Below are 25,021 nucleotides of genomic sequence, written 5' to 3' on the forward strand. Positions count from 1 at the left end.
TTAGTTCAGTGATATATGGAGGAGACAGGTTATGGATGGCTTTGTAGGTTAGTATTAGTAATTTGAACTGGATTCGCTGAGGGAATGGGAGCCAGTGAAGAGATTTGCAGAGGGGTGGGAAGCGGAGGAGTAGAAAGGAGAGAGATAAATTGGTCGGGCAGCAGAGTAAAGGATGGACTAGAGAGGTGCAAGGGTGTTAGTAGGGAGGCCACAGAAAAGGATGTTGCAGTAGTCGAGGCGGGAGATGATGAGGGCATGCACAAGCATTTTAGTAGATTGAATGTTGAAAGGACGGATTCTGGAGATATTTTTGAGCTGGAGGCGACAGGAGGTGGAAAGAGCTTGGATATGCGGTTTGAAGGACAGGGCAGAGTCAAGCGTTACTCCGAGGCAGCGGACTTCTAGTACGGGGGCAAGCGTGATGTCGTTAATTGCGATAGATAGGTCAGGTAAGGAAGATCTATGAGATGGAGGAAAGATGATGAGTTCAGATTTGTCCCCATTGAGTTTGAGGAGAAGGAGGAGGATATGACTGATGGACACTCCGGGATTCTGGACAGCAGAGAGGTGACGTCTGGGCCAGAAAGGTAGATCTGAGTGTCATCAGCATAGAGGTGGTACTGGATTCCATGAGAATTTGAGTTGTCCCAGGCCAAGTCTATAGATTGAGAAGAGTAGGGGTCGTAGAATAGAGCCTTGGGGGACTCCAACAGAGAGAGGGTGGGATGAGGAGGTAGTGTGGGAGTGGGAGACGCTGAATGTTTGGTTGCAAAGGTATGAGGAGATCCAGGATAGGGCAAGGTCTTTGATGCCAGAGGAGGAGAGGATCTGTAGTAGGAGGCAGTGGTCAACTGTATCGAAAGCAGAGGACAGGTCTAGAAGGAGGAGTACAGAGTATTGTCCATTAGCTTTGGCTGTAAGTAGGTCTTAGTGATTTTGGTCAGGGCTGTCTCAGTTGAGTGAGAACATGACTGGCTACACAGATCCCTGACTTCAGCCCCATCAAACAGCTTTGGGATGAACTAAAATGTACATTTACGAGCCGCGTCCTCTTGTCCAATGTTGGTGCCTTTGAGAATTTTTACCAATTCATCCAGAAAGCATTTATTAAGTCAGACACTAACAAAAATCTTGCAGAAAACCTTTCCAGAAGAGCAGAAGCTGTTATGTCAGCAAAGAAGGGGGAGAGATGTACTGCAGGATGGGGCTCTGTATACAGGGGCTGAGATTAGTTGACCTGTATTGGAGCCACCTGCTGAGTGGCCGGTGATGTGAAACTGCAAATAATGCACTGTTGATCCATATGGCAGAAAATTATCTTTTGTCATTTGCATCAATAGAAAAGCACATGCCATTGCACAAAACATCTGTCAGCAGCAGGTCGAAACAATGCTCTATTTGGTGTTGTGGAGGATTTCAAGAGTTGCGCTCTACTAGAAGTAGCTTAGGATGTAAAATCACATCGCAGCCCTACTGATGTAAAATCGTCCAGCCTTGATACACTAAAAGACCAGAAGTTGTTGGCTCCTGACTCCCAGAACAAGCAGTAGGAAAGCACACCCCATCCTCTGACATCATTCTAATTAATACAGGTGTTAACATCTTGAGATAAGCCTTTGTATGTAGAATATAGCAGGGCGCTGGTGAGCGGTTCTCGTTTTGTATAACCTGTTAAGTGATTCCTTATTCACAAGGGTGTGGACACTGCGTGATATGTCCTATCATGTACAGCTCCGGATGAGTCTCTGGTCCACCATCTATATTTTTACGTTTGTTCCAACCAGCCATTATGATAATAAAATCATTTATGGAAAAAAATGTAGTCTGGGGGGAGAATATACATACATACATACATACATACATACATACATACATAATAGTGGTATAGTGAGCAGCTCACTCAGCTGGACACAAGTATAACTGGAACACTGTCTCTTTAAGAAAAGGCTTGGTTTATTGTAGCAGCATAAACCAAGCTGGGAAAGTAAACGCAGCCCTCTGGCCAAAACGGCACTACAAAGAAACAAGAGAAACACAGTCCTTTTCCTAGCAGGGATCAGCCTGCTCACAGGCAGCAATGTTCACTGTTCAGATTGAGCGCACACCTTCCTGGAGTCTTCTCTCTCCAGGCTCTCACTGAACACTGGAAGCTCTGGCAGTCAGCCATTTAAGCCCAGACTATGTGACTCCTCTATCATGTGACTGATCACATGATCTCGACATCACACAGGTCCTGTCAGGGCACTGCAGGTGGAGATAATGTAGACCCCCTCCCACCAGCCCATAACATAACTCTTGTTTAATCCTCTCAACACGTAGTGTGCTGGAGGAAACTACTCTGGTTTCACATCACTGACACCATTGTCACAGGGTCCTTCTCTGGTATCACCTAATCAATAGAGCAAGAGAATAGTGAATAATTCCAAGACCTTTATTTAGGCAAAAGTACGAAAGGTCCATATATGATCTACCACACAAAGGATAAGCTAATTCATTAACAGAATAAAAGTCCAACAATCAAGCAGACAGAGGATACCATAGTCCATATTTTCTTCTTTCTCTCTCTGAGGTGCTGTGATCACATCAGAGTTCCACACAGGACTGATCTATGTCTCACCTCCCTGATATTTTAAAGGGAATCTGTTACCCCATTTTTCGCCTATAAACTAAAGGTACCTTCACACGAAACGACTTTGTAACGAGATCGCTAGCGATCCGTGACGTTGCAGCGTCCTCGCTAGCGATATCGTTTAGTTTGACACGCAGCAGCGATCAGGATCCTGCTGTGTTGTCGCTGGTCGCTGAATAAAGTCCAGAACTTTATTTGGTCGTCCGATCGCCGTGTATCGTTGTGTTTGAAAGCAAAAGCAACGATACCAGCGATGTTTTACACTGGTAACCAGGGTAAACATCGGGTTACCAAGCGCAGGGCCGCGCTTAGTAACCCGATGTTTACCCTGGTTACCAGCGTAAAAGTAAAAAAAACAAACAGTACATACTCACCTGTGCGTCCCCCAGCGTCTGCTTCCTGACACTTACTGAGCGCCGGCCCTAAAGTGAAAGTGAAAGCACAGCGGTGACGTCACCGCTGTGCTGTTAGGGCCGGAGCTCAGTCAGTGTCAGGAAGCAGACGCTGGGGGACGCGCAGGTGAGTATGTACTGTTTTTTTTTTTTTTTACTTTTACGCTGGTAACCAGGGTAAACATCGGGTTACTAAGCGCGGCCCTGCGCTTAGCAACCCGATGTTTACCCTGGTTACCCAGGGACCTCGGCATCGTTGGTCGCTGGAGAGCGGTCTGTGTGACAGCTCCCCAGCGATCAAACAGCGACGCTGCAGCGATCGGCATCGTTGTCGCTATCGCTGCAGCGTCGCTTCGTGTGAAGGTACCTTAAGGCCACCGTCATTAGGGGCTTATCTACAGCATTCTGTAATGCTGTAGATAAGCCCCCGATGTAACCTGAAAGATAAGAAAAACAAGTTATATTATACTCACCCAGGGGCGCTCCCGCTCCGGTCCGATGGGCGTCGCGGTCCGGTCCGGGGCCTCCCATCTTCATACGATGACGTCCTCTTCTTGTCTTCACGCTCCGGCGCAGGCATACTTTGTCTGCCCTGTGGAGGGCAGCGTAAAGTACTGCAGTGCGTAGGCGCTGGGCCTCTCTGACCTTTCCCGGCGCCTGCGAACTGCAGTACTTTGCTCTGCCCTCAACAGGGCAAATCAGTACGCCTGCGCCGGAGCCGCGACAGGAAGTCAAGAAGAGGACGTCGTTGTATGAAGATGGGAGGCCACGGACCACGACGCCCATCGGACCGGGAACGCCCCTGGGTGAGTATAATCTAACTTGTTTTTTTTCTTATCTTTCAGGTTACACCGGGGGGGAGGGGGTTGGCGGGCATTACAGAATGCAGTAGATAAGCCCCTAATGACAGTGGCCTTAAGGTACCTTCACACGAAGCGACGCTGCAGCGATAGCGACAACGATGCCGATCGCTGCAGCGTCGCTGTTTGGTCGCTGGAGAGCTGTCACACAGACAGCTCTCCAGCGATCAACGATGCCGAGGTCCCCGGGTAACCAGGGTAAACATCGGGTTGCTAAGCGCAGGGCCGCGCTTAGTAACCCGATGTTTACCCTGGTTACCAGCGTAAAAGTAAAAAAAACAAAACAGTACATGCTCACCTGCGCGTCCCCCAGCGTCTGCTTCCTGACACTGACTGAGCTCCGGCCCTAGCAGCACAGCGGTGACGTCACCGCTGTGCTTTCACTTTAGGGCCGGCGCTCAGTAAGTGTCAGGAAGCAGACGCTGGGGGACGCGCAGGTGAGTATGTACTGTTTGTTTTTTTTACTTTTATGCTGGTAACCAGGGTAAACATCGGGTTACCAAGCGCAGGGCCGCGCTTAGTAACCCGAAGCGCGGCCCTGCGCTTGGTAACCCGATGTTTACCCTGGTTACCAGTGTAAAACATCGCTGGTATCGTTGCTTTTGCTTTCAAACACAACGATACACGGCGATCGGACGACCAAATAAAGTTCTGGACTTTATTCAGCGACCAGCGACATCACAGCAGGATCCTGATCGCTGCTGCGTGTCAAACTAAACGATATCGCTAGCGAGGACGCTGCAACGTCACGGATCGCTAGCGATCTCGTTACAAAGTCGTTTCGTGTGAAGGTACCTTTAGTTTATAGGTGAAAAATGGGGTGACAGATTCCCTTTTAAAAGTCCCTCTCCTCATTCATAGGTCAGGAGGGGGAAGGTCTCGGGCTCATTGTTTCAACAAGCTAGGTCAACATGTCATTAGCATATTAGCAAACAGGATTATTCACTGACCCTGTGGGAAGACAACAATACAGTACTGTGGGGGCTGATATCAGATGGTAAATAACTCATCCTACAAGAGAACACCAAGATGATCAGTAAAATATTAATACAAATAAGGCTACTTTCACACATCCGTTGGTACGGGGCCGTCGCAAACCGTCGTACCGACGGACGTTGTGCTAAATGTAGCACAACGTGGGCAGCGGATGCAGTTTTACAACACATCCGCTGCCCATTGTGAGTTCCGGGGAGGAGGGGGCGGAGTTTCGGCCACGCATGTGCGGTCGAAAATGGCGGACCCAACGCACAAAAAAAGTTACATTGAACTTTTTTTGTGCGTCGCGGCCGCCAAAACACGACTCATCTGTTGCACGACGGATGCGACGTGTGGCCATTCGTCGCAATGCATCGCTAATGCAAGTCTATGGAGAAAAAACGCATCCTGCGGGCAACTTTGCAGGATGCGTTTTTTCTCCAAAACTACGCATTGCGACGTATCCCTAAAGACGAAAGTGTGAAAGTAGCCTAAAATGATATCCACATACCGTGTTTCCCCATAAAAAGGGCGCCCCCCTGAAGGTAAGGCATGCTAGGGGGAGCACTGTGCCTGCTAATATAAGGCACCCTAAGCCGCAAACCCCCGAAAATAAGGCATACCTTGTTCTGTGCATGGGCCATGCAGTCGTGTCCCACTCCTGCTGTCCGGTGCCCGCCGCTGCAGCCGCGCTGTTCGCAGGAGTTAATCACTGGCTCAGAGCTGTGTGCCGATCTCTGCCCATGAGCCCTGCCCATGAGCCCTGCGCCAATTACAGCACAGGAACCATGGGCCAGCTGACATCATCCATAGCCTCTGATTGCTCCTGCGCTCTGATTGGCCCGGGGCTTCTGCACCACCAAAGCACTGAAAGCAGCACCGCGGAGGAAACTAGTAAGAAAGTGAAAGTGTGTGTGTACGGTACACACATGGGAGGCTGCAGTGGGATACCGTGATGATGGGAGGCTGCAGTGGGATACCGTGATGATGGGAGGCTGCAGTGGGATACCGTGATGATGGGAGGCTGCAGTGGGATACCGTGATGATGGGAGGCTGCAGTGGGATACCGTGATGATGGGAGGCTGCAGTGGGATACCGTGATGATGGGAGGCTGCAGTGGGATACCGTGATGATGGGAGGCTGCAGTGGGATACCGTGATGATGGGAGGCTGCAGTGGGATACCGTGATGATGGGAGGCTGCAGTGGGATACCGTGATGATGGGAGGCTGCAGTGGGATACCGTGATGATGGGAGGCTGCAGTGGGATACCGGGATGATGGGAGGCTGCAGTGGGATACCGGGATGATGAGAGGCTGCAGTGGGATACCGGGATGATGGGAGGCTGCAGTGGGATACCGGGATGATGGGAGGCCGCAATACTGTACTGTACCGTGTTTCCCCGTAAATAGGGCGCCCCCTGAAAGTAAGGCATGGTGCATCTTTCGGAGCATAAATTAATATAGGACGGTGTCTTATTTTCGGGGAAACAGGGTACCATATCCCACCATCATGTGCAGTGACGCTTATCTCCCCTCCTTCACTTCATCGGTGACTGTCACAATATATATATAATAATGCTTTTGTGCCATTAAAATCTGCACCAATTTTCTGGACTAGAAAACTAAAAATGCGTTAACTGAATGTCATCCAGCAAATATCATCAATCAGCTACGCTGTCAGAATAAATACTGACAATGCTGCGCCAGCACATTACATTCACTACAAATGGGCAACAAAAGAGAAAGCGTGCCAGATGTTTTCTTGCTGAAACGCGTTTTGCATCTGTGATCGAGTATTACTTTCTATAGTTTTTTTGTTTTTGGAATCGCAACTGTTGCATCCCATATGGTGCTTTGGTCACCCAGTTGTATCCGTATCATTTTATGTTCTTTAAAAATGTGTATAAAAATGACTGGACGAGGAGAAGCGAACCATAATTAGGTTTATGATAGAAATAATAAAATGGTAAAGGTAAATTTATATGTAACCTGCATTTTTTGGGGGGTTTCCCCTCCCTCCCTCCCTAGCCTTCTATGCATATTTGTTTAATTTTTTTTTTTTTTTTTAGGCAGATGTGTAAGGGATTGTCCATCCCTTATTTTAATGCATTTATAAAAAAAACAAACCAAAAAAAACGTATTTGCATTACATGTAAAATTGTGCACTCTTTACCTTCTGTTGCCTCTATGCAGAACTGTTAATTGCTGCTTCCTGAGCTAGTTAACTGAAAATCCATCAGCGAGCTCACTTACCTTGAATAATGGAAGTTTGTAACTCTTACCTGTGTGTGTGTTGTTTTTTTTTTGTCTTTTCTCCTCCTTGAGTTTCTCTGATTTATGATTACAGACCACATGAAAGTTGAATGAGTAGCGATGAGGTGTTATCTGAGCATGCTCCTGTGCTAGCAGGGTGTCTTTAGCTTGCTTGAAAAATATGTTCGAGCCCCCACAGCTGCGTGTCTCGCTGCTGTTAGACAGCCATAACAGACAAGCAGCCACAGGGACTCGAACATATTATTCGAACACGCTGAAGACATTCGGTTAGCACCCGAGCATGCTCAGATAACACCTTATCCCAGCACGTTCGCTCATCACTAGAAGTCAAAGATGCTGTTTAAACTAAGTGGGGCTACATTTTTCATGACACCTTCAAGCCCCAGGTACATCCCACAACCATGTCTCCTTTTCCCTGATCTTTAGTCACTTTTTGGACAGATGAGTGTTAGATCTATACCTATGTAAAATAAAAGACAAAAATGTTTGTTGTTTCAATCTCCTGATGTTTTTATTTTCTTTTTTATACAGTGCAAGAGATTGACTTTAATGAGCTGTTACTCGAAGAAATTATTGGGATTGGCGGCTTTGGGAAAGTTTACCGTGCCATCTGGGGAGAAGAGGAAGTGGCGGTTAAAGCTGCACGCCACGACCCCGATGAAGATATCAGCCAAACTATTGAGAATGTCCGGCAGGAGGCCAAACTGTTCGCAATGCTCGATCACCCAAACATCATTGCCTTGAGGGGTGTTTGCTTGAAGGAACCCAATCTGTGTTTGATCATGGAGTTTGCCCGAGGTGGATCCTTGAATAGGGTGCTTTCTGGGAAGAAGATTCCTCCAGATATACTTGTAAACTGGGCGGTACAGATTGCCAGAGGGATGAACTACTTGCATGACGAAGCCATTGTCCCCGTTATCCATCGTGACCTGAAGTCCAGCAATGGTAAGTAGGATACAGGCTGCACACACGGTCATTGGATGGATTGTTACAGGGGACCAGCTGCTAGGTGATTCATGCTGTTGGCCTGTCTGCACTATTGTAGCCAGGTATACTAATGTCTGAAACGTGTCGGCGTCTGTCTTTTTAGGGTGTCAGATTTTAAATAATGCCGCTTTATTTTTCATACTTCCTGGTATTTGGTAAACTCATCGATTTTAAAAAAATAAAAAAAATAAAAACAAACAAACAAAAGAAAAAGCACACACTATAGCCGAAGACTATACTAGTCCAACACTGCCCTCGCCCTTCTGTGCCCTTTCAGTGCCCGCAGCAGTATTGGGAAGAGCCGGTCTGGGGCTTTATACAGAGACTAGACTAGTCCAGCACTGCCCCTGCATCTTTAAAGGGGTTGTCTACTATTAGGACAACTTCCCAACTATGAAGTTTATGTCCTGCCTGCCGTACGGTACCAAGTGGCGGCCACAGACTGGAGCGGGCAATGATGCTGGGAGCGGAGCTGCAATGACCCTGAGTGCAGTAGCAGTGAAATTAGGGGGTCTTCCAATTTCTTTCAAGCTTTGTGTTAATGCTGATGACAAGAATCAGGCACTTTGCTGCTCTATTGTTGCTGTCGGAAATATTGTAACCCTTATACTTCTGTAAAGTCAGTGCGGTCCTGCAGTATTCATTTTGATTGTTAGGGTATGTGCACACGTCCGGATTTCTTGCAGAAATTTCCTGAAGAAAACCGGAAATTTTCTGCAAGAAATCCGCATTTTTTTTTTTTTTGCGTTTTTTTTCCGTTTTTTTCGCGGTTTTTTTAGCATTCTGCAAGCGTAATTAGCTTGCAGAATGCTAAAGTTTTCCAAGCGATCTGTAGCATCGCTTGGAAAACTGACTGACAAGTTGGTCACACTTGTCAAACATACTGTTTGACAAGTGTGACCAACTTTTTACTATAGATGCAGCTTATGCAGCATCTATAGTAAAAGATAGAATGTTTAAAAATAATAAAAAAAATGGTTATACTCACCCTCTGCAGACAGCCAATCTCCTCAGCGGCGTCCGTTCCTATAGATGCCGGTGTGGTTCAGGACCTTCGATGACGTCGCGGCTTGTGATTGGTCGCGTGAGTCACATGAGCGGTCACGCGACCAATCACAAGACAGCGACGTCATCACAGGTCCTGAACCACAACATCTATAGAAACGGAAGAGAAAGCATGCACCGGAGAGGCGGGAACACTTCGGGGGGCATCAGAGGGTGAGTATAGGACTATTTTTTATTTTAACTCTTTTTTTTTTTTTTTTTACCAATTATATGGTGCCCAGTCCGTGGAGGAGAGTCTCCTCTCCTCCACCCTGGGTACCAACCGCATATAATCTGCTTACTTCCCACATGGTGTGCACAGCCCCGTGCGGGAAGTAAGCAGATCAATGGGCTCCTAGGTGTGCGGAATCCCCGCAATTCCGCATTTTTAATGAACATGTTCGTGGAAAAAATCGCAACATTTGCACAAAAATTGCGGAATACCCTGTAAATAATAGGAGGCATATGTAAGCGTTTTTTTCGCGTTTTTATAGCGAAAAAACGCGAAAAATCCTGAACGTGTGCACATGGCCTTAGGAAAACTTTTTTTTTTTTTTGCATTGACCATGGCTCTGAAAGCCAAAATCTATTAAGTGACTTTAATTCAAGAGATGATCTTGGTAACATGACTGGAATCCTGGCGTTTGCGGGTGTCATGTTATGTATGTGTGTATAAAGCTTATGCAGAGCACGTCAATCTGAAATTGAAAGATTAACCATTTCCTCCCCAGCATTTATAAGGAAAATGATTCCTGTTCCTCAGCCCAGGAAATCTATCCCCACCATCATTCATATCCTTTCGATTTATAGTGTGACTGATTGTTTTTGCTCTTTTGCATGTGTGTGAAGTTTTAGATATTTTTGAGCTTTTCACAATTTTACATTCCTTATCAGTATGTCTTTATGAGTGTGGGATGAACCCAGGGGAAATGCACTCGAATACTGAGTGAATATAAAAACTCCTTGCAGATGTTATTCTTCGTGGGATTTGAACCCAGGACCCCAGCGCTGCAAAGCAACAGTGCTGTCCTTGTACTTAACAATGCCACTTGAACGCGCCCTGGCCCCGCAGCACCTTCCTGGCTGACCATGCAGCAGCGCCCTGACCCTGCAGCAGCGCCCCGGTTTAGCTCATTATGGATTATATATATATATATATATATTTTTTTTTTTTGCCTAAGGGGTACTTCCGTCTCTCTGTCAGCAACTTCCGTCACGGAAATCCCGCGTCGCTGATTGGTCTCGCCACCTGTCATGGCTGCCGCGACCAATCAGCGATGGCCACAGTCCGATTAGTCCCTCCCTACTCCCCTGCAGTCAGTGCCGGGTGGCCGCTCCATACTCCCCTCCGGTCACCGCTCACACAGGGTTAATGCCAGCGGTAATGGATTGCGTTATACCGCGGGTAACGCACTCCGTTACCGCTGCTATTAACCCTGTGTGTCCCCAACTTTTTACTATTGATGCTGCCTATTCAGCATCAATAGTAAAAAGATCTAATGTTAAAAATAATAAAAAAACAAAAAACCTGCTATTCTCACCTTCCGTCGTTCGATGATGCGCTCGCGCCTGCCGCCATCTGCCGTTCCCAGAGATGCATTGTGAAATTACCCAGAAGACTTAGCGGTCTCGCGAGACCGCTAAGTCATCTGGGTAATTTTGCAATGCATCCTGGGAACAGAAGATGGCGGCAGCCGTGCGCGCATCGCCAGAGCTTCGCTAGATCCCGGCGGGTGAGTATATAACTATTTTTTATTTTAATTATTTTTTTTAACAGGGATATGGTGCCCATACTGCTAAATACTACGTGGGCTGTGTTACATACTGCGTGGCTTCTATATACTACATGGGCAGTGTTATATACTGCGGGGCCTGTGCTATATACTACTTCTCCTGTGTTATATACTGCGTGGCTGCTATATACTGCGTGGGCTGTGCTTTATACTACGTCGCCTGTGTTAGATACTGCGTGGCTGCTATATACTGCGTGGGCTGTGTTATATAGTACATGGGCTGTGTTATATACTGTTTGGGCTGTGTTATATACTGCGTGGCCACTGTTATATACTGCGTGGCCTGTATTAACGCATCGGGTATTCTACAATATATATGTATGTATGTATATAGCAGCCATATAGTATATAGCACAGGCCACGTAGTATTTGTCTGCTATATACTACATGGCTCCTATATACTACGTGGCCTGTGCTATATACTATGTGGCTGCGATATACATACATACATACATACATACATACATACATACATACATACATACATACATACATACATACATATTCTATAATACCCGATGTGTTAGAATCGCGCCACCATCTAGTATGTGTATATGTATGTGTGTGTGTATATATATATATATATATATATATATATATATATATATATATATATATATATATATATATATATATATATATATATATATAGTGTGTTGTTCGCTACCGAGAATCAGTTACTGGTTTCGCCATAAATGCTGAAAATGAATCTGTTGGCAATTTTTTGCTACCTCACCTGACTGCAGCATGATGTTGGCAAAGAGACCCTAAATCCAAAGATGTATCACTTAGATTACTGGATGTAGAAAGTTGTTGTGACAGAGTTCTTAGATTCTGAATGAAGCAGAGCTGAGAAAGCTGCCCCTGCTCACACTTGAGCGGTCTTTATACACAGTCTATTGTCAGTGAGCTGTATCACAGGAGGGGGTGAAGTCGGACTGGCAAGTCACAGCAATGATAATGTCCTAGTAATAAAACTTTCATTATAAGTAAACAGCACACAGCTTAAGTGACACATCATTGAAATTTGTGTTTTTTTAACCCTTACTTTATGCTGTCCTCAGATTACATAGCAAAAACCTGCTGACAGGCTCCCTTTTCAAAGGGGTGGCCAAAAATTAACATTTATTTTAACCCTAAATACCTATTTAATGTCCTAATCAAATATCTTTTCTGATATGCCTTAATTAAAAAGTCCCTATCATCATTAACTCGCTACACTAATTATTTTTTTTTACTACAACTTCCTCTTTGATACATCTTTTTAGAATCCCAGAGTATGCAGGGATGGTCAAATGAGTCATCATCAGGGGTCAGAGTTAGTTTCAGGGCCTGGGCTAGTCCCTGCTCTGAGCATGCGCTTGTTGTTAGAGGTTGTCAACTACTAGGACAACCACTTGTTGAAGTAAAAGTTTCACCTCTATAACCCAATAAATCCTATACTCTCCGCCCGTGCCAGCGACGCTCCTACTGAGTTGGTACTCACAGTCCCCTTGGGTCTCTTGTGGTGTTGTGACTCCTGACCCTGCCATCAATCAGCGATGACATCCCTGTCCCTGCCTATGTACGGATTGACCATGAAGAGGAAGTTTGGGCTTCAGCTGATCTGACTTTGTCTTTATGTTCAATCTGTACATAGGCAGGAACAGTTACGCCAGCACTGATTGGGCGCCGGGGTCACGTGTCACAACACCACACAACAGCCTCGGGAGAGCACGTGCCGACTCAGCGGTAACGTCATTGGCACTAGCAGTGGACAACCCCTCTAATTCTGACCAGGGCTGTGGAGTCGGTATAAAATGGACCGACTCCTAAAATGTATAATTGGGTACAGTAATACAATGCAGGATATGCTGTACTTTTTTTTTTTTTTTTTTCTTCACAAGAATTTGAGAAAGTTATGAAATGTCCTATAAATGTCTGTTCTGTTCCTGATGTAAGGATCTCGGCTTTTACTAGAGATGAATCTGTGCTGCACTTTATGTATATGCCCAGTAGTGACCAATGCTGTGGAGTCGGGAGTCAGGGAATTTGAGGAGTCAAAGGTTTTGCTTACCATCTCCACAACCCTAATTGACGTATGCTCAGTAGATCCCTGCACTCTCCTGCAAGCTCTGATCAGAAATAACGAGCTGGCAATAGAGCGCACGGTCAGTGCACGTTTTATGAAGATTACGCAGAGACCAGCGCCATACCTGCGGTAACCAGCAGATTTCATTTGGATTCAGGTCTGGGCCATTCCAAAACTTTTTTTTTAATATTCTCCTTTCAAAGACATTCTTTGGTTGATTTGGAGGTATGCTCTGGCTCGTTGTTGCGTAGAATGGTTAAATACATCTGTATCATTTTAGCAGAAGTCCAAAGGTTATGTTGCAAAATTAACTGATACTTGGAACTGTTCATAATTCTCTCCAACTTGCCTAAAGCCCAAGTTCCAGCAGCCTCCACCATAACTCACTGTGGGTATGGTGCTCTTTTGGTGATGCGCAGCATTTGCTTTGTGCCAAACATACTTTTTAGAATTATGACCAAAAAGGTCAACCTTGGCCTCATCAGACAAGAACTTTTGGCAGACTTGATGTAGGTTTTGAGGACACGACCTACCCAGCCTTGGATGTTTTTCTTTGTACGAAAATGCTTCCGTCTTACCACCCCACACCACAGTACGGACATAAGAAGAATACGGGAGATTGCTGCTACATGCAGTACATAACCAGTTCTTTCCAGAAATTCCTGCAGCTCCTTTAATGTTACTGTAAGCCTCTTGGCAGTTTCCCAGACAATTTTTCTCTTCGCCACGACAGCACCCACTGAGAGAGGGGATCCGCCCCTAGGAACAGGAAACCCAACGGAGAGATAAAAGGGGCGGTCCCCCTCGCTCCCACAGTTTGGTTTCCTGTTCCTATGGGAAATCCACGGAGAAGAGGATACCTAGCCTGGATGCCGCTTGCGCAGTTTACCTGTGAGGACGGCAAGGGCTCCAGAGCTGGATGCAGCGTCGGGGGTCCTCTTCTCAGCTTCCCCCCTCTGCTGGCAGGCACCATGAGGCCAGAACTGCAGGGGTTCCTGGCTCATGGAAATCCACCTGGATCGTCTGCGGGACCAAGCGCCGAGGAAGGGTGAGCGCTGCGCCTTGGCGAGCGCTCATGCGGCGTGGAGCTCCACTATTTCCCCGGGAGTGCTCAGGTAAACTCCGGAGTGAGAGAGGAGGTGGACGGCACCCGCGCTGATGCCGGTGGCAGCGCGGGTGCATAGAGTATGGCCGCGACCCGGAAGTGATTAGCACTTCCGGGTTCAACCGGAAGAAGATGGCGGCCCCCATGTGAAAAGGACGCCGGCGCTAACTCTCCGGCGTCCAATATGGATTCCATGCAGGACTCTGCGGTGCCTTCTGTGGAAGCTACCGCAACCATCCCACGCAGCCGGGGCAGCAGCTGTCGCTCTAATCAGAGCGGATCTTCTAGGAAGAAGTCGGACCGAGCTATTTCTCTGCCACAGTCTCCTCCTCGTCAGTCGGTACCTTAAACAGACAGCTTCACTGGGGTGAGTGTGCATCTACCCTGATAGGCTGCTTATTGTTCCCTTTCCTTCTATACACCCTAGGGAAAGAAAACTGAAAAAACGAAACACAAGCAGTGTGCGTTATGTCTCCAGCCCCTTCCGGATAGTTACACAAAAAGGCTTTGCAAATCATGCATTAATTCCACCTTACGACAGGAAGCCGCAATTAAATCAGAAGATATCAGGCTTATGATTAGGCAGGAATTACGAGCCCTTCATAGTTCTGACAAGGAGCCACGCACCAAAGAGAAAAAGGGGTACATGTCCCCTATATCTGATCAGTCTTCTGATATGGAGAAGGCAGACTCGGATATTACCAACGAATATGCTTCCTCAGATGAGGATCAGGATACATGCTTTCCCACCGATAGTATTGATAACCTTGTGAAGTCCGTTTGTAACACCATGGGCATTGAGGATTCGAAAGTCCCTAAAACGCAGCAGGACATAATGTTCGCTGGTTTGTCGGAGAAGAAAATACCCTCCTTTCCGATAATAGCGGCGGTAAAAAATCTAGTTAAAAAAGAGTGGGAGACTCAGGGACAAAGAGGATTACCACCATCCTCAAAAAGGCGTTATCCCTTCAATGATGAAGAGTTTTCAACATGGACAAAAGCCCCGAAGGTGGACGCAGCAGTGGCATCCACATCAAAAAAATCCCTGCTGCCTGTAGAGGATTCAGGCTCATTACAGGACCCACTGGACCGTAAAGCCGACTCTCTGTTAAAAAGAGCTTGGGAGTCATGTACGGGAGCTTTTAGGCCGGCAATATCGGCTACATGCACCGCCAGGTCCATGTTAGTCTGGCTAAATGACTTGGAGGAAGGACTAAAAGGCGGTCTCTAGAGACAAACTGAGGTCCTCTATACCCTTAATAAGGGGTGCTACAGCCTTCCTAGCGGACTCATCTGCCGACTCCATACGCCTGGCAGCCAAATCGGCAGGTCTCACGAATGCAGCACGTAGAGCCCTGTGGCTTAAGGGCTGGAAGGGTGATGCCCAGACGAAGTCCAAATTATGTGGCCTCCCATGTCAGGGTGAGTACCTGTTTGGTACCAAACTGGACGAAATCCTCACTAAAGCGGGAGAGAGAAAGAAGGGCTTCCCTAATAATAATTACCTTCCGTCCTATAGGAGAGCGTTCCGGAAGCCCGTGTTTAATAAAAGAAAAGAGTTTAAGCACCAAGACCGCTGGACCCCTAGAGATACCAAACAAAGGGGTGCATTCTTTGGGAAGCGCCCTTTCAAACCTGAAGACAAACCCCGTTAGAGCAGATCTACCTGTGGGAGGTAGATTGTCCTCCTTCTCAAACCAATGGAGGAAAATAACATCAAACGTGTGGGCAAATAGTCTCATCACCTCTGGTTTAAAGTTAAAATTTGCCCGAGTCCCTCCGGACTAATTTCTATTGACTTCTTTAAAATCACCGTCTCAACAGGAGGCATTAGAGCAAGAAGTAATGAAGCTTCTGTCAAAAGGAGTTTTGGTGGAGGTTCCATTTCTTCAGGAGGGGAAAGGGTTCTATTCCCCTTTATTTTTAATTCCAAAACCTGATGGATCGTTCAGAACCATTATAAATCTTAAAAAACTGAACACCTTCTTAAAAAATCAAACCTTTAAAATGGAATCTATTCGGTCCACCATAAAACTCCTGTTTCCCCATTGCTTTATGGCGGTTCTTGACTTGAAAGATGCGTATTACCATCTACCAATCTTTGAGGAACATCAACAATATCTCCGCGTGGCGATTGTACTAAATGGGTGTATACGACATTTTCAGTATACAGCGATGCCCTTTGGACTATCAATAGCTCCAAGGGTTTTCAATAAACTGATGTCAGAGGTAATGTCATATCTAAGATCAAAAGACACCCTCATAATCCCATACCTAGACGACCTCTTGGTAGTAGGAAAATCCCCTTCACAATGTCAGCAACGATTGTGTGATATAATTTCATCCTTGCAGAAATTAGGGTGGTTAATAAATTGGGAAGAATCTAGGCTAGTTCCGACAACTCGACAAACATTTTTGGGGATTATATTAGACTCAACAAAACAGACAATCGGTATTAGATAAACCTATAATTTCCCTGCGGGAAGGCATGTCCCTACTTGGCTCCTTCACGTCGTGTATACCGGCTGTTCCATGGGCTCAGTTCCATTCAAGGTGTTTACAGTATGCAATTTTACATGAGGAGATAAAATTATAAGGACGACTAGACGGTAACATTTCCCTTTCCGGTGATGTAATCCAATCCCTAACCTGGTGGCTAGAACCAGATCATCTAACTAGCGGGGTTGCCTGGGTGGTTAAACCCTCAAATATAATATTTACAGATGCCAGTCCTAATGGTTGGGGAGCACACTTAAGGGACCAGATAGTCCAAGGGCTATGGTCGGTTACGGAGTCAGATGACTCCTCTAATAAAAAAGAACTAAAAGCTATCTATCATGCCCTATGTGAATTCCTTCCGCAGCTACACGGAACACATACCAGAGTTCTCTCAGACAACATGACATCAGTGGCTTACATCAATCATCAAGGGGGAACAAGATCAGGCACTCTCATGTCTATAGCCGAAGACATCCTAACTCTAGCCGAGAACCATCTTCTGTCCTTGTCAGCTCTACATGTCCGAGGAGTAGACAACTCAAAAGCGGACTTTCTCAGTCGTCATACCCTCCACCAAGGGGAGTGGGTGTTAAATCATCAGATATTCAAGATGATAACCATGAAATGGGGTATACCCCACATAGATTTCTTCGCTACAAGAGACAACAGGCAGGTAAAAACATTCGCCTCAATGTTCCGAACCGACAACCCCGATGTTCTCGATGCCCTCCAGGTTCCATGGACATTTCAGAAGGCATATGCCTTTCCTCCGTTGATTCTTCTTCCAACAGTAATCAGGAAGATAAGGGAGGACAGAGCAAACATAATATTGATTGCCCCATTTTGGCCAAAGAGACCATGGTTTTCCCTGCTCAGAGCCATGTCCATCTCGGATCCATGGATTCTCCCAGAGGATCAGGATCTTCACATGAGGGTGGTTGAAGGGCCCCTGGAAGAGAAGGGACTACGGTTGACAGCCTGGAATTTGGGAGGCAGCTATTAAAACTAAGAGGCTTCTCTGATAAAGTAATTGATACCTTATTGCTAAGTAGAAAAAGATCCACTACATCGATCTATGTAAGAGTATGGAAAAAATTCTTAAGCCTCTATCCATCAGCCCTGTCAAACGAAATTCCAGTCTCTATTATTCTCGAATTTCTCCAGAGAGGACGTGATTTAGGCCTTGCAGTTAGTACCTTAAAAGTACAAGTTTCTGCGCTAGGAGCCTTGTATAGTCACAACATTGCGGGTGATAGGTGGATAGCCAGATTTATTTCAGCCTGCCAGAGATCAGAACCAGTTCAAATTCCCCACTTACCTCCTTGGGATGTTAATCTAGTCCTTGAAGCCTTGACAGATCACCCGTTTGAGCCTCTACACTCAGCTCATATTAAACACGTCTCCCTCAAGACTGCTCTTCTTGTCGCTCTAGTATCGGCAAGAAGGGTAAGTGACATACAGGCACTATCAGTAGATCCTCCCTTTATGTCAATATTGCCAGATAGAATTGTCCTGAAAACAGACCCTTCCTACCTACCTAAAATGTGTACTAAATTTCATAGGTCTCAAGAAATTCTTCTTCCTTCCTTCTATAATAACCCTACAAATCAGGAAGAGGAGAAGTACCATACTTTAGATGTGAGAAGGGCTGTAATAACTTATCTAGACAGGACTAGTGCCTGGAGGAAGAGCAGGGCTCTCTTTGTTTCCTTTCAGGGTCAAAGGAAAGGAGCTGGTGTTACAAAAGGCACTTTATCCCGATGGATTCGGGAGGCGATATACCTGGCCTATTCGTCTAAAGGGGAAGATCCACCTGAGACTGTGAAGGCACATTCCACCAGAGCGATAGCATCATCTTGGGCTGAGCGGGCAGAGGTTCCAATAGATCTCATATGTAAGGCCGCAACCTGGTCCTCTCCTACTACCTTCTATAGTCACTATAGACTAGATCTATCTACCTCCACTGACTTGTGTTTCGGTAGATCAGTTCTTAACACAATAATCCCCCCCAAATAACTATCTCTGAAAGTCTCTCAGTGGGTGCTGTCGTGGCGAAGAGAAAACACCGGATTACGTACCGGTAATACTCTTTTATAGAGCCACGACAGCACCCCTTCACTTCCCTCCCTTATACACTCACCGGCCACTTTATTAGGTACACCATGCTAGTAACGGGTTGGACCCCCTTTTGCCTTCAGAACTGCCTCAATTCTTCGTGGCATAGATTCAACAAGGTGCTGGAAGCGTTCCTCAGAGATTTTGGTCCATATTGACATGATGGCATCACACAGTTGCCGCAGATTTGTCGGCTGCACATCCCAAAGATGCTCCATACAAGGCAGGATGGATCCATGCTTTCATGTTGTTTACGCCAAATTCTGACCCTACCATCCGAATGTCGCAGCAGAAATCGAGACTCATCAGACCAAGCAACGTTTTTCCAATCTTCTACTGTCCAATTTCGATGAGCTTGTACAAATTGTAGCCTCAGTTTCCTGTTCTTAGCTGAAAGGAGTGGTACCCAGTGTGGTCTTCTGCTGCTGTAGCCCATCTGCCTCAAAGTTCGACGCACTGTGCGTTCAGAGATGCTCTTAGGCCTACCTTGGTTGTAACGGGTGGCGATTTGAGTCACTGTTGCCTTTCTATCAGCTCGAACCAGTCTGCCCATTCTCCTCTGACCTCTGGCATCAACAAGGCATTTCCGCCCACAGAACTGCCGCTCACTGGATTTTTTTTCTTTTTCGGACCATTCTCTGTAAACCCTAGAGATGGTTGTGCGTGAAAATCCCAGTAGATCAGCAGTTTCTGAAATACTCAGACCAGCCCTTCTGGCACCAACAACCATGCCACGTTCAAAGGCACTCAAATCACCTTTCTTCCCCATACTGATGCTCGGTTTGAACTGCAGGAGATTGTCTTGACCATGTCTACATGCCTAAATGCACTGAGTTGCCGCCATGTGATTGGCTGATTAGAAATTAAGTGTTAACAAGAAGTTGGACAGGTGTACCTAATAAAGTGGCCAGTGAGTGTATATTAGTTTGCATATGAGCACTATTAAGGGTGATTGGTTCTTGTAAATATACGTAATTAAGTTAAGATAAAATGTTAATATAGAATGACATACTAAAACTGGTGGGCGGTTCCTCGCAATCTCTGTAACCCAAACTGTGGGAGCGAAGGGGACCGCCCCTTTTATCTCTCCGTAGGGTTTCCTGTTCCTAGGGGCGGATCCCCTCTCTCAGTGGGTGCTGTCGTGGCTCTATAAAAGAGCATTACCGGTACGTAATCCGGTGTTTTTTTCTCATCTTTTCATCCATTTTAGAGGGATGCCCAGCTCTAGGCATCAAGTGATAGCTTATTGATGGCTTTATAATTAAGGTCAGTTTAAGGTACACCAAACTAGTAGTAGCCGGCATATTTAAAAAACAAAACAAAAAAAAAACCTTCAAAAGTTTTAAAGGGAACCTGTCACCCCCCTCAGGCGTTTGTAACTAAAAGAGCCACCTTGTGCAGCACAAATGCTGCATTCTGACAAGGTGGCTCTTTTAGTTATGATGCCTGCACACGCTGAAATTAACGTTTATAAAATGCTCCCCCTCATACCGTGAAACTGTCCAGGAGGCGGGACTTTGCTTATCAGACGCAGCACAGCCGTCACCCCGGGCCTGTGCGCGCCGGTCGCCGCCTCCTCTTGCAGCATTATCGTCCCCGGCGCCTGCGCTGTAAGTACGAAGGGCAGTGCAACTGCGCATGCCCGAAAAAAAAACTTAATGTGCAGGCGCCGGGGACGATAATGCTGCAGGAGGCGGCGCGCACAGGCCCGGAGTGACGGCTGCGCTGCGTCTGATAAGGAAGGAAAGTCCCGCCTCCCGGACGGTTTCACGGTATGAGGGGGAGCATTTTATAAACGTTAATTTCAGCGTGTGCAGGCATCATAACTAAAAGAGCCACCTCGTCAGAATGCAGCATTTGTGCTGCACAAGGTGGCTCTTTTAGTTACAAACGCCTGGGGGGGGGTGACAGGTTCCCTTTAAATCTTTTTGGTTTTGGCCTGACCATTTTATTATGGAAAGCATAGGTGGAGACCCAGGAGGGGATTGCACTGATACAGCAAATGCTCCCACATAAATTTAAGATTGAATCTAGCAAAAAATTGCAGAAACTAAGGCATTTTCATAGCTTCAAAAATGTATATATCGCCGGGGAACTACTCTAATGCATCAGAGAAAGTGGCAAAGTGAAATGGAAAAACTAAAATAATAAAAAGGAACTGAACTAGAACCTAGTTCTAGTCTAGTAAGCCTAATCCATGGGTTTTACATGGGAGCTGGCTGCAGACTGGTCAGTGCTTTGTAAAAGGTGGCGGGGCCTGCTTGGTCCTCATTGCAATTCTAGCATTTATACAGCTAGGCCCGTTTCTTAATTGAATTGTGTTGCATGCTTTTAGCCCTGAAGGGAAAGTGAAAATGTGAATATAATGCGACTAGAAGTTGCCATAATATGTTACATGCATTTGTAATTTTAAATATGTGTGATCGTACCTCCTGCGCTGATCACTCGCTCTGAATTCACTGGTTAAATCTTTCTTCAGTAAAGATATTGTATTTCACTTCAGGTTACAGCTGCTGCCCAATGAAGTCTGTTGAAAATGGACAGGGTAGGAGGAAGATGGAACAGCTGCCGAGACACAGACAATGCTGCAGCCCCTGTAACCTTTTAGGCTATGTGCACACGATGCAGATTTGCTGCGGATCCGCAGCGGATTTTTCCGCGCAGAAATGCTACAGACCCGCACTGTGATGTACAGTACAATGTTAGGCAATGGGAAAAAAATAAAGTTGTGCAGATGGTGCGGAAAAATCAGTGCGGAATTGCTGCGGATTTCAAGGATGTGCATGTCACTTCTTTTGTGCAGATCTGCAGCGTTTTTCCATGTTAAAAATCTGCAGTGGCAAAATCCGCAGAAAATCCGCACAAAATCCACAGCAATTCCGCATAAAAACAGCAGAAAATCCGAATAAAAACCGCGGCAAATCCGCAGCTGCGGATTCTGCCAGGAGATGCGGATTTTGTGCAGAAAATTCTGCACCTCTTTTCCAACGTGTGCACATAGCCTTAGACCTCATCATGTGCATGGTCCATGAGAGGCAACATAGCAGCTAGACTACTAAATGACCCATGTAACAGGGCAGGGGGATAAAGCGATTTACACTTGGATTTCTAATTTTTGCTTGTTTTCATTTAGGAAATTATAATTTTTTTTATAGAACTGTACACTTTTAATCCAAGAAAATGCTTTTTTGTAGCATTTAAAGGGAATGTCAGCAAACAAAGCCATTTACTTGCAGTAACAGTGGTCATCTGCAGGTAAGTACAGTTTTACATATACAGTCAAGGTGCAGAGGGAACCATTACAGCATGCTAAGTGTGTGGTGAGCACTGACTGAAATGGCTCCAGTGCCGCCACGATGACGAGAATCGTGTGGCTGCAGGGAGAATAGGACATCATTTTCTCCCTGCAGCTGCACCTTCAATTCATACTGCCACAAAAGATTAAAATGGTATTGGCATTTACCATTATGTTTTGTGTTTTTTTTTTCCTGGGTGTATGGGCAATGGTGATCCACATTAATAACTGTTACTTTATTATTTTATTTTTTTCTCTCTCTTCTGACCAGATGAGTTTGACTGGATAGTTCTCCACGCCGCAGTATTTACTTTATTATCTTCTTCATCCTGCAGTATTTGCAGTACTCGGTGTAATGCCGGACCGATGTGTTTCATGTGTAATGGACCCTCATGTTCTCCATGTAGGATCTGATGACTCCTGCACATTTAGCGGGGTTTGTTACAAATTGCAGCTGTGAATTATTAATACAGGGCTCAGCATCAGCTTATACCTTTCCGGCAGTCGGTACAGTGGGTCCAAAGGAATGCAGCTCTTCAGGAAGATGAGCGACTGCTGTGCAACAGATTCCAAGGCTTTTTAATAGTGTTTAAAAAAATAAACAAAAAAAATACCACTTGCTTTGGTTATTTATTTATTTTTTCTTTAGGGGGTTCTGTTAGTTTAGAAAATTACCAATGTACAGGGTGGGCCATGTATATGGATACATCTAAATATCCATATTTCCCCCCTCCCATATACTGATGTGCCACAAACAGGAAGTTGATATCGCTGACCATTCCAATTTAATTTAGGTGTATCCATATACATGGCACACCCTGTAGAAAAATGTGGCGATTTTACATTTACTTGAGAGAGAGGCTTGCATACGTATTGCATTTTATTTTCATATCAAGCACCACCTCCAGCATTTTTGTTTTTCTTCTCCACCCTTGAAGTGGCGCTTTAATGGCTCATACTCGCATGCGAGAAACTCGGATGAGTCTCGCACTACATCCGGCACTTAGGAGCGGAGCGTGCGGCTGCAGGCATTGCTATGCGACCGCACGCTCCGATCCGAGTGCCGGGTATTGACGTGCGAGGCTCATCTGAGTTTCTCGCCTGTGAGAATGAGCCCTAAGTTTAAGACCCATGTCATATACTCCTCCTCCGGCGTCTTCCTTCTTTTTCATTGCTGCTCCAGTCCCGCAGTGCATGGAAACCTTTCTCATCCCAATGTAAAATCGCCTTGTTTTTCTGCGTTTATAGTTTAGAAAATAAACAGCAGATTCATCTCCCAATTTCTTTTAATTTTTTTCCAGTGGGGTAAAGGGGGGTCGTAATTTGTTTAAAAAAATTTTTTTGATTAAAACAATGTAGTGATTTTAATTATCTGATTTGCAGATTTTTTTTTTTTCTCCAATTTAAATTTCTAGTATGTGAAGATAAAATTAAGGGGGGCTCTCTTAAACATCTGTGACCACATTTAGGGTATGTGCACACGTCCGGATTTCTTGCAGAAATTTTCTGCAAGAAATCCGCATTTTTTTTTTTGCGGTTTTTTTTCCGTTTTTTTCGCGTTTTTTTTTTTTTAGCATTCTGCAAGCGTAATTAGCTTGCAGAATGCTAAAGTTTTCCAAGCGATCTGTAGCATCAAACATACTGTTTGACAAGTGTGACCAACTTTTTACTATAGATGCAGCTTATGCAGCATCTATAGTAAAAGATAGAATGTTTAAAAATAATAAAAAAAATTAAAAAATGCTTATACTCACCCTCTGCAGACAGCCAATCTCCTCAGCGGCGTCCGTTCCTATAGATGCCGGTGTGGTTCAGGACCTTCGATGACGTCGCGGCTTGTGATTGGTCGCGTGAGTCACATGAGCGGTCACGCGACCAATCACAAGACAGCGACGTCATCACAGGTCCTGAACCACACCATCTATAGGAACGGAAGAGAGAGCATGCACCGGAGAGGCGGGAACACTTCGGGGGCCATCAGAGGGTGAGTATATCACTATTTTTTATTTTAATTCTTTTTTTTTTTACCAATTATATGGTGCCCAGTCTATGGAGGAGAGTCTCCTCTCCTCCACCCTGGGTACCAACCGCACATAATCTGCTTACTTCCCGCATGGTGTGCACAGCCCCATGCGGGAAGTAAGCAGATCAATGCATTTCTAGGTGTGCGGAATCCCCACAATTCCGCATTTTTAATTAATATGTTGCTTTTTTTTCCGCGATGCGGTTTTTTCGCGGAAAAAAATGCAACATTTGCACAAAAAATGCGGAATACCCTGTAAATAATAGGAGGCATATGTAAGCGTTTTTTTTGCATTTTTATCACGTTTTTATAGCAAAAAAACGCGAAAAATCCTGAACGTGTGCACATGGCCTTAAAGAGCGGTGCCATGACCTTTTAGGAATCTTGCCTGTGATAAGATGGCTGCTGAGACTGATCTCGGCTTTGATCTCATTCATTACTTGTTTGGGCAGTTGTTTGATTTCAGCTGAACACACATGATGCCAAAGTTGCTCACCAGTTTGGCATTCGTAGCCAGATCATAAAAATCGTTTCTTGATCGTTCTTTGGAGTAAATCTGGTGCTGCCAGTTTGCCTGATGTCTAGGAGAGATTCATGGAAATGTCTGGGATCTGGCTCCATATACTTGTGCAATGACTGAACGCTATATATTTATGGACGCTGCTGTGTAAATGAAACTGGGGATTTTGCCACTGGATGCCAGTAATTTTAGCATCAAGCCTTTCCGCAGGAAGCCAATTATCTGCATAGGGCAGACTTCCTGTGTTGGCCATGAAGCTGAAAGATCTGCTGTGTCAGCTGTTAACCTCTTAATTTCCTACATATTTAAGGATTTCCTACCTCTTTGCTCAAGCCTTTGTAATAGGAAGCACAAGTGTTTGTGCACACAATGTCTTTTTCAGGCAGGTGTGGTAGATCTGCTCACTCGACTGGACACAAAGGTAGAAACGGAACACTGT

The 25,021-nt window shown here is 45.5% G+C and overlaps 1 protein-coding gene across 1 annotated transcript in view; it reads left to right on the forward strand.

Annotated features, from left to right (window-relative positions):
• The window catches only part of MAP3K9 (mitogen-activated protein kinase kinase kinase 9), an 88,090-nt gene that overhangs the window by 13,758 nt on the left and 49,311 nt on the right, over positions 1-25,021 (forward strand). The window contains exon 2 of the mRNA XM_077262228.1: positions 7,662-8,075. Coding sequence (XP_077118343.1) covers positions 7,662-8,075 — 414 coding nt within the window. The remainder of the gene's footprint in view (positions 1-7,661; positions 8,076-25,021) is intronic.

The sequence above is a fragment of the Ranitomeya variabilis genome, chromosome 1 (assembly GCF_051348905.1).
Source record: "Ranitomeya variabilis isolate aRanVar5 chromosome 1, aRanVar5.hap1, whole genome shotgun sequence".
NCBI classification, from domain to species: Eukaryota; Metazoa; Chordata; class Amphibia; order Anura; family Dendrobatidae; genus Ranitomeya; species Ranitomeya variabilis.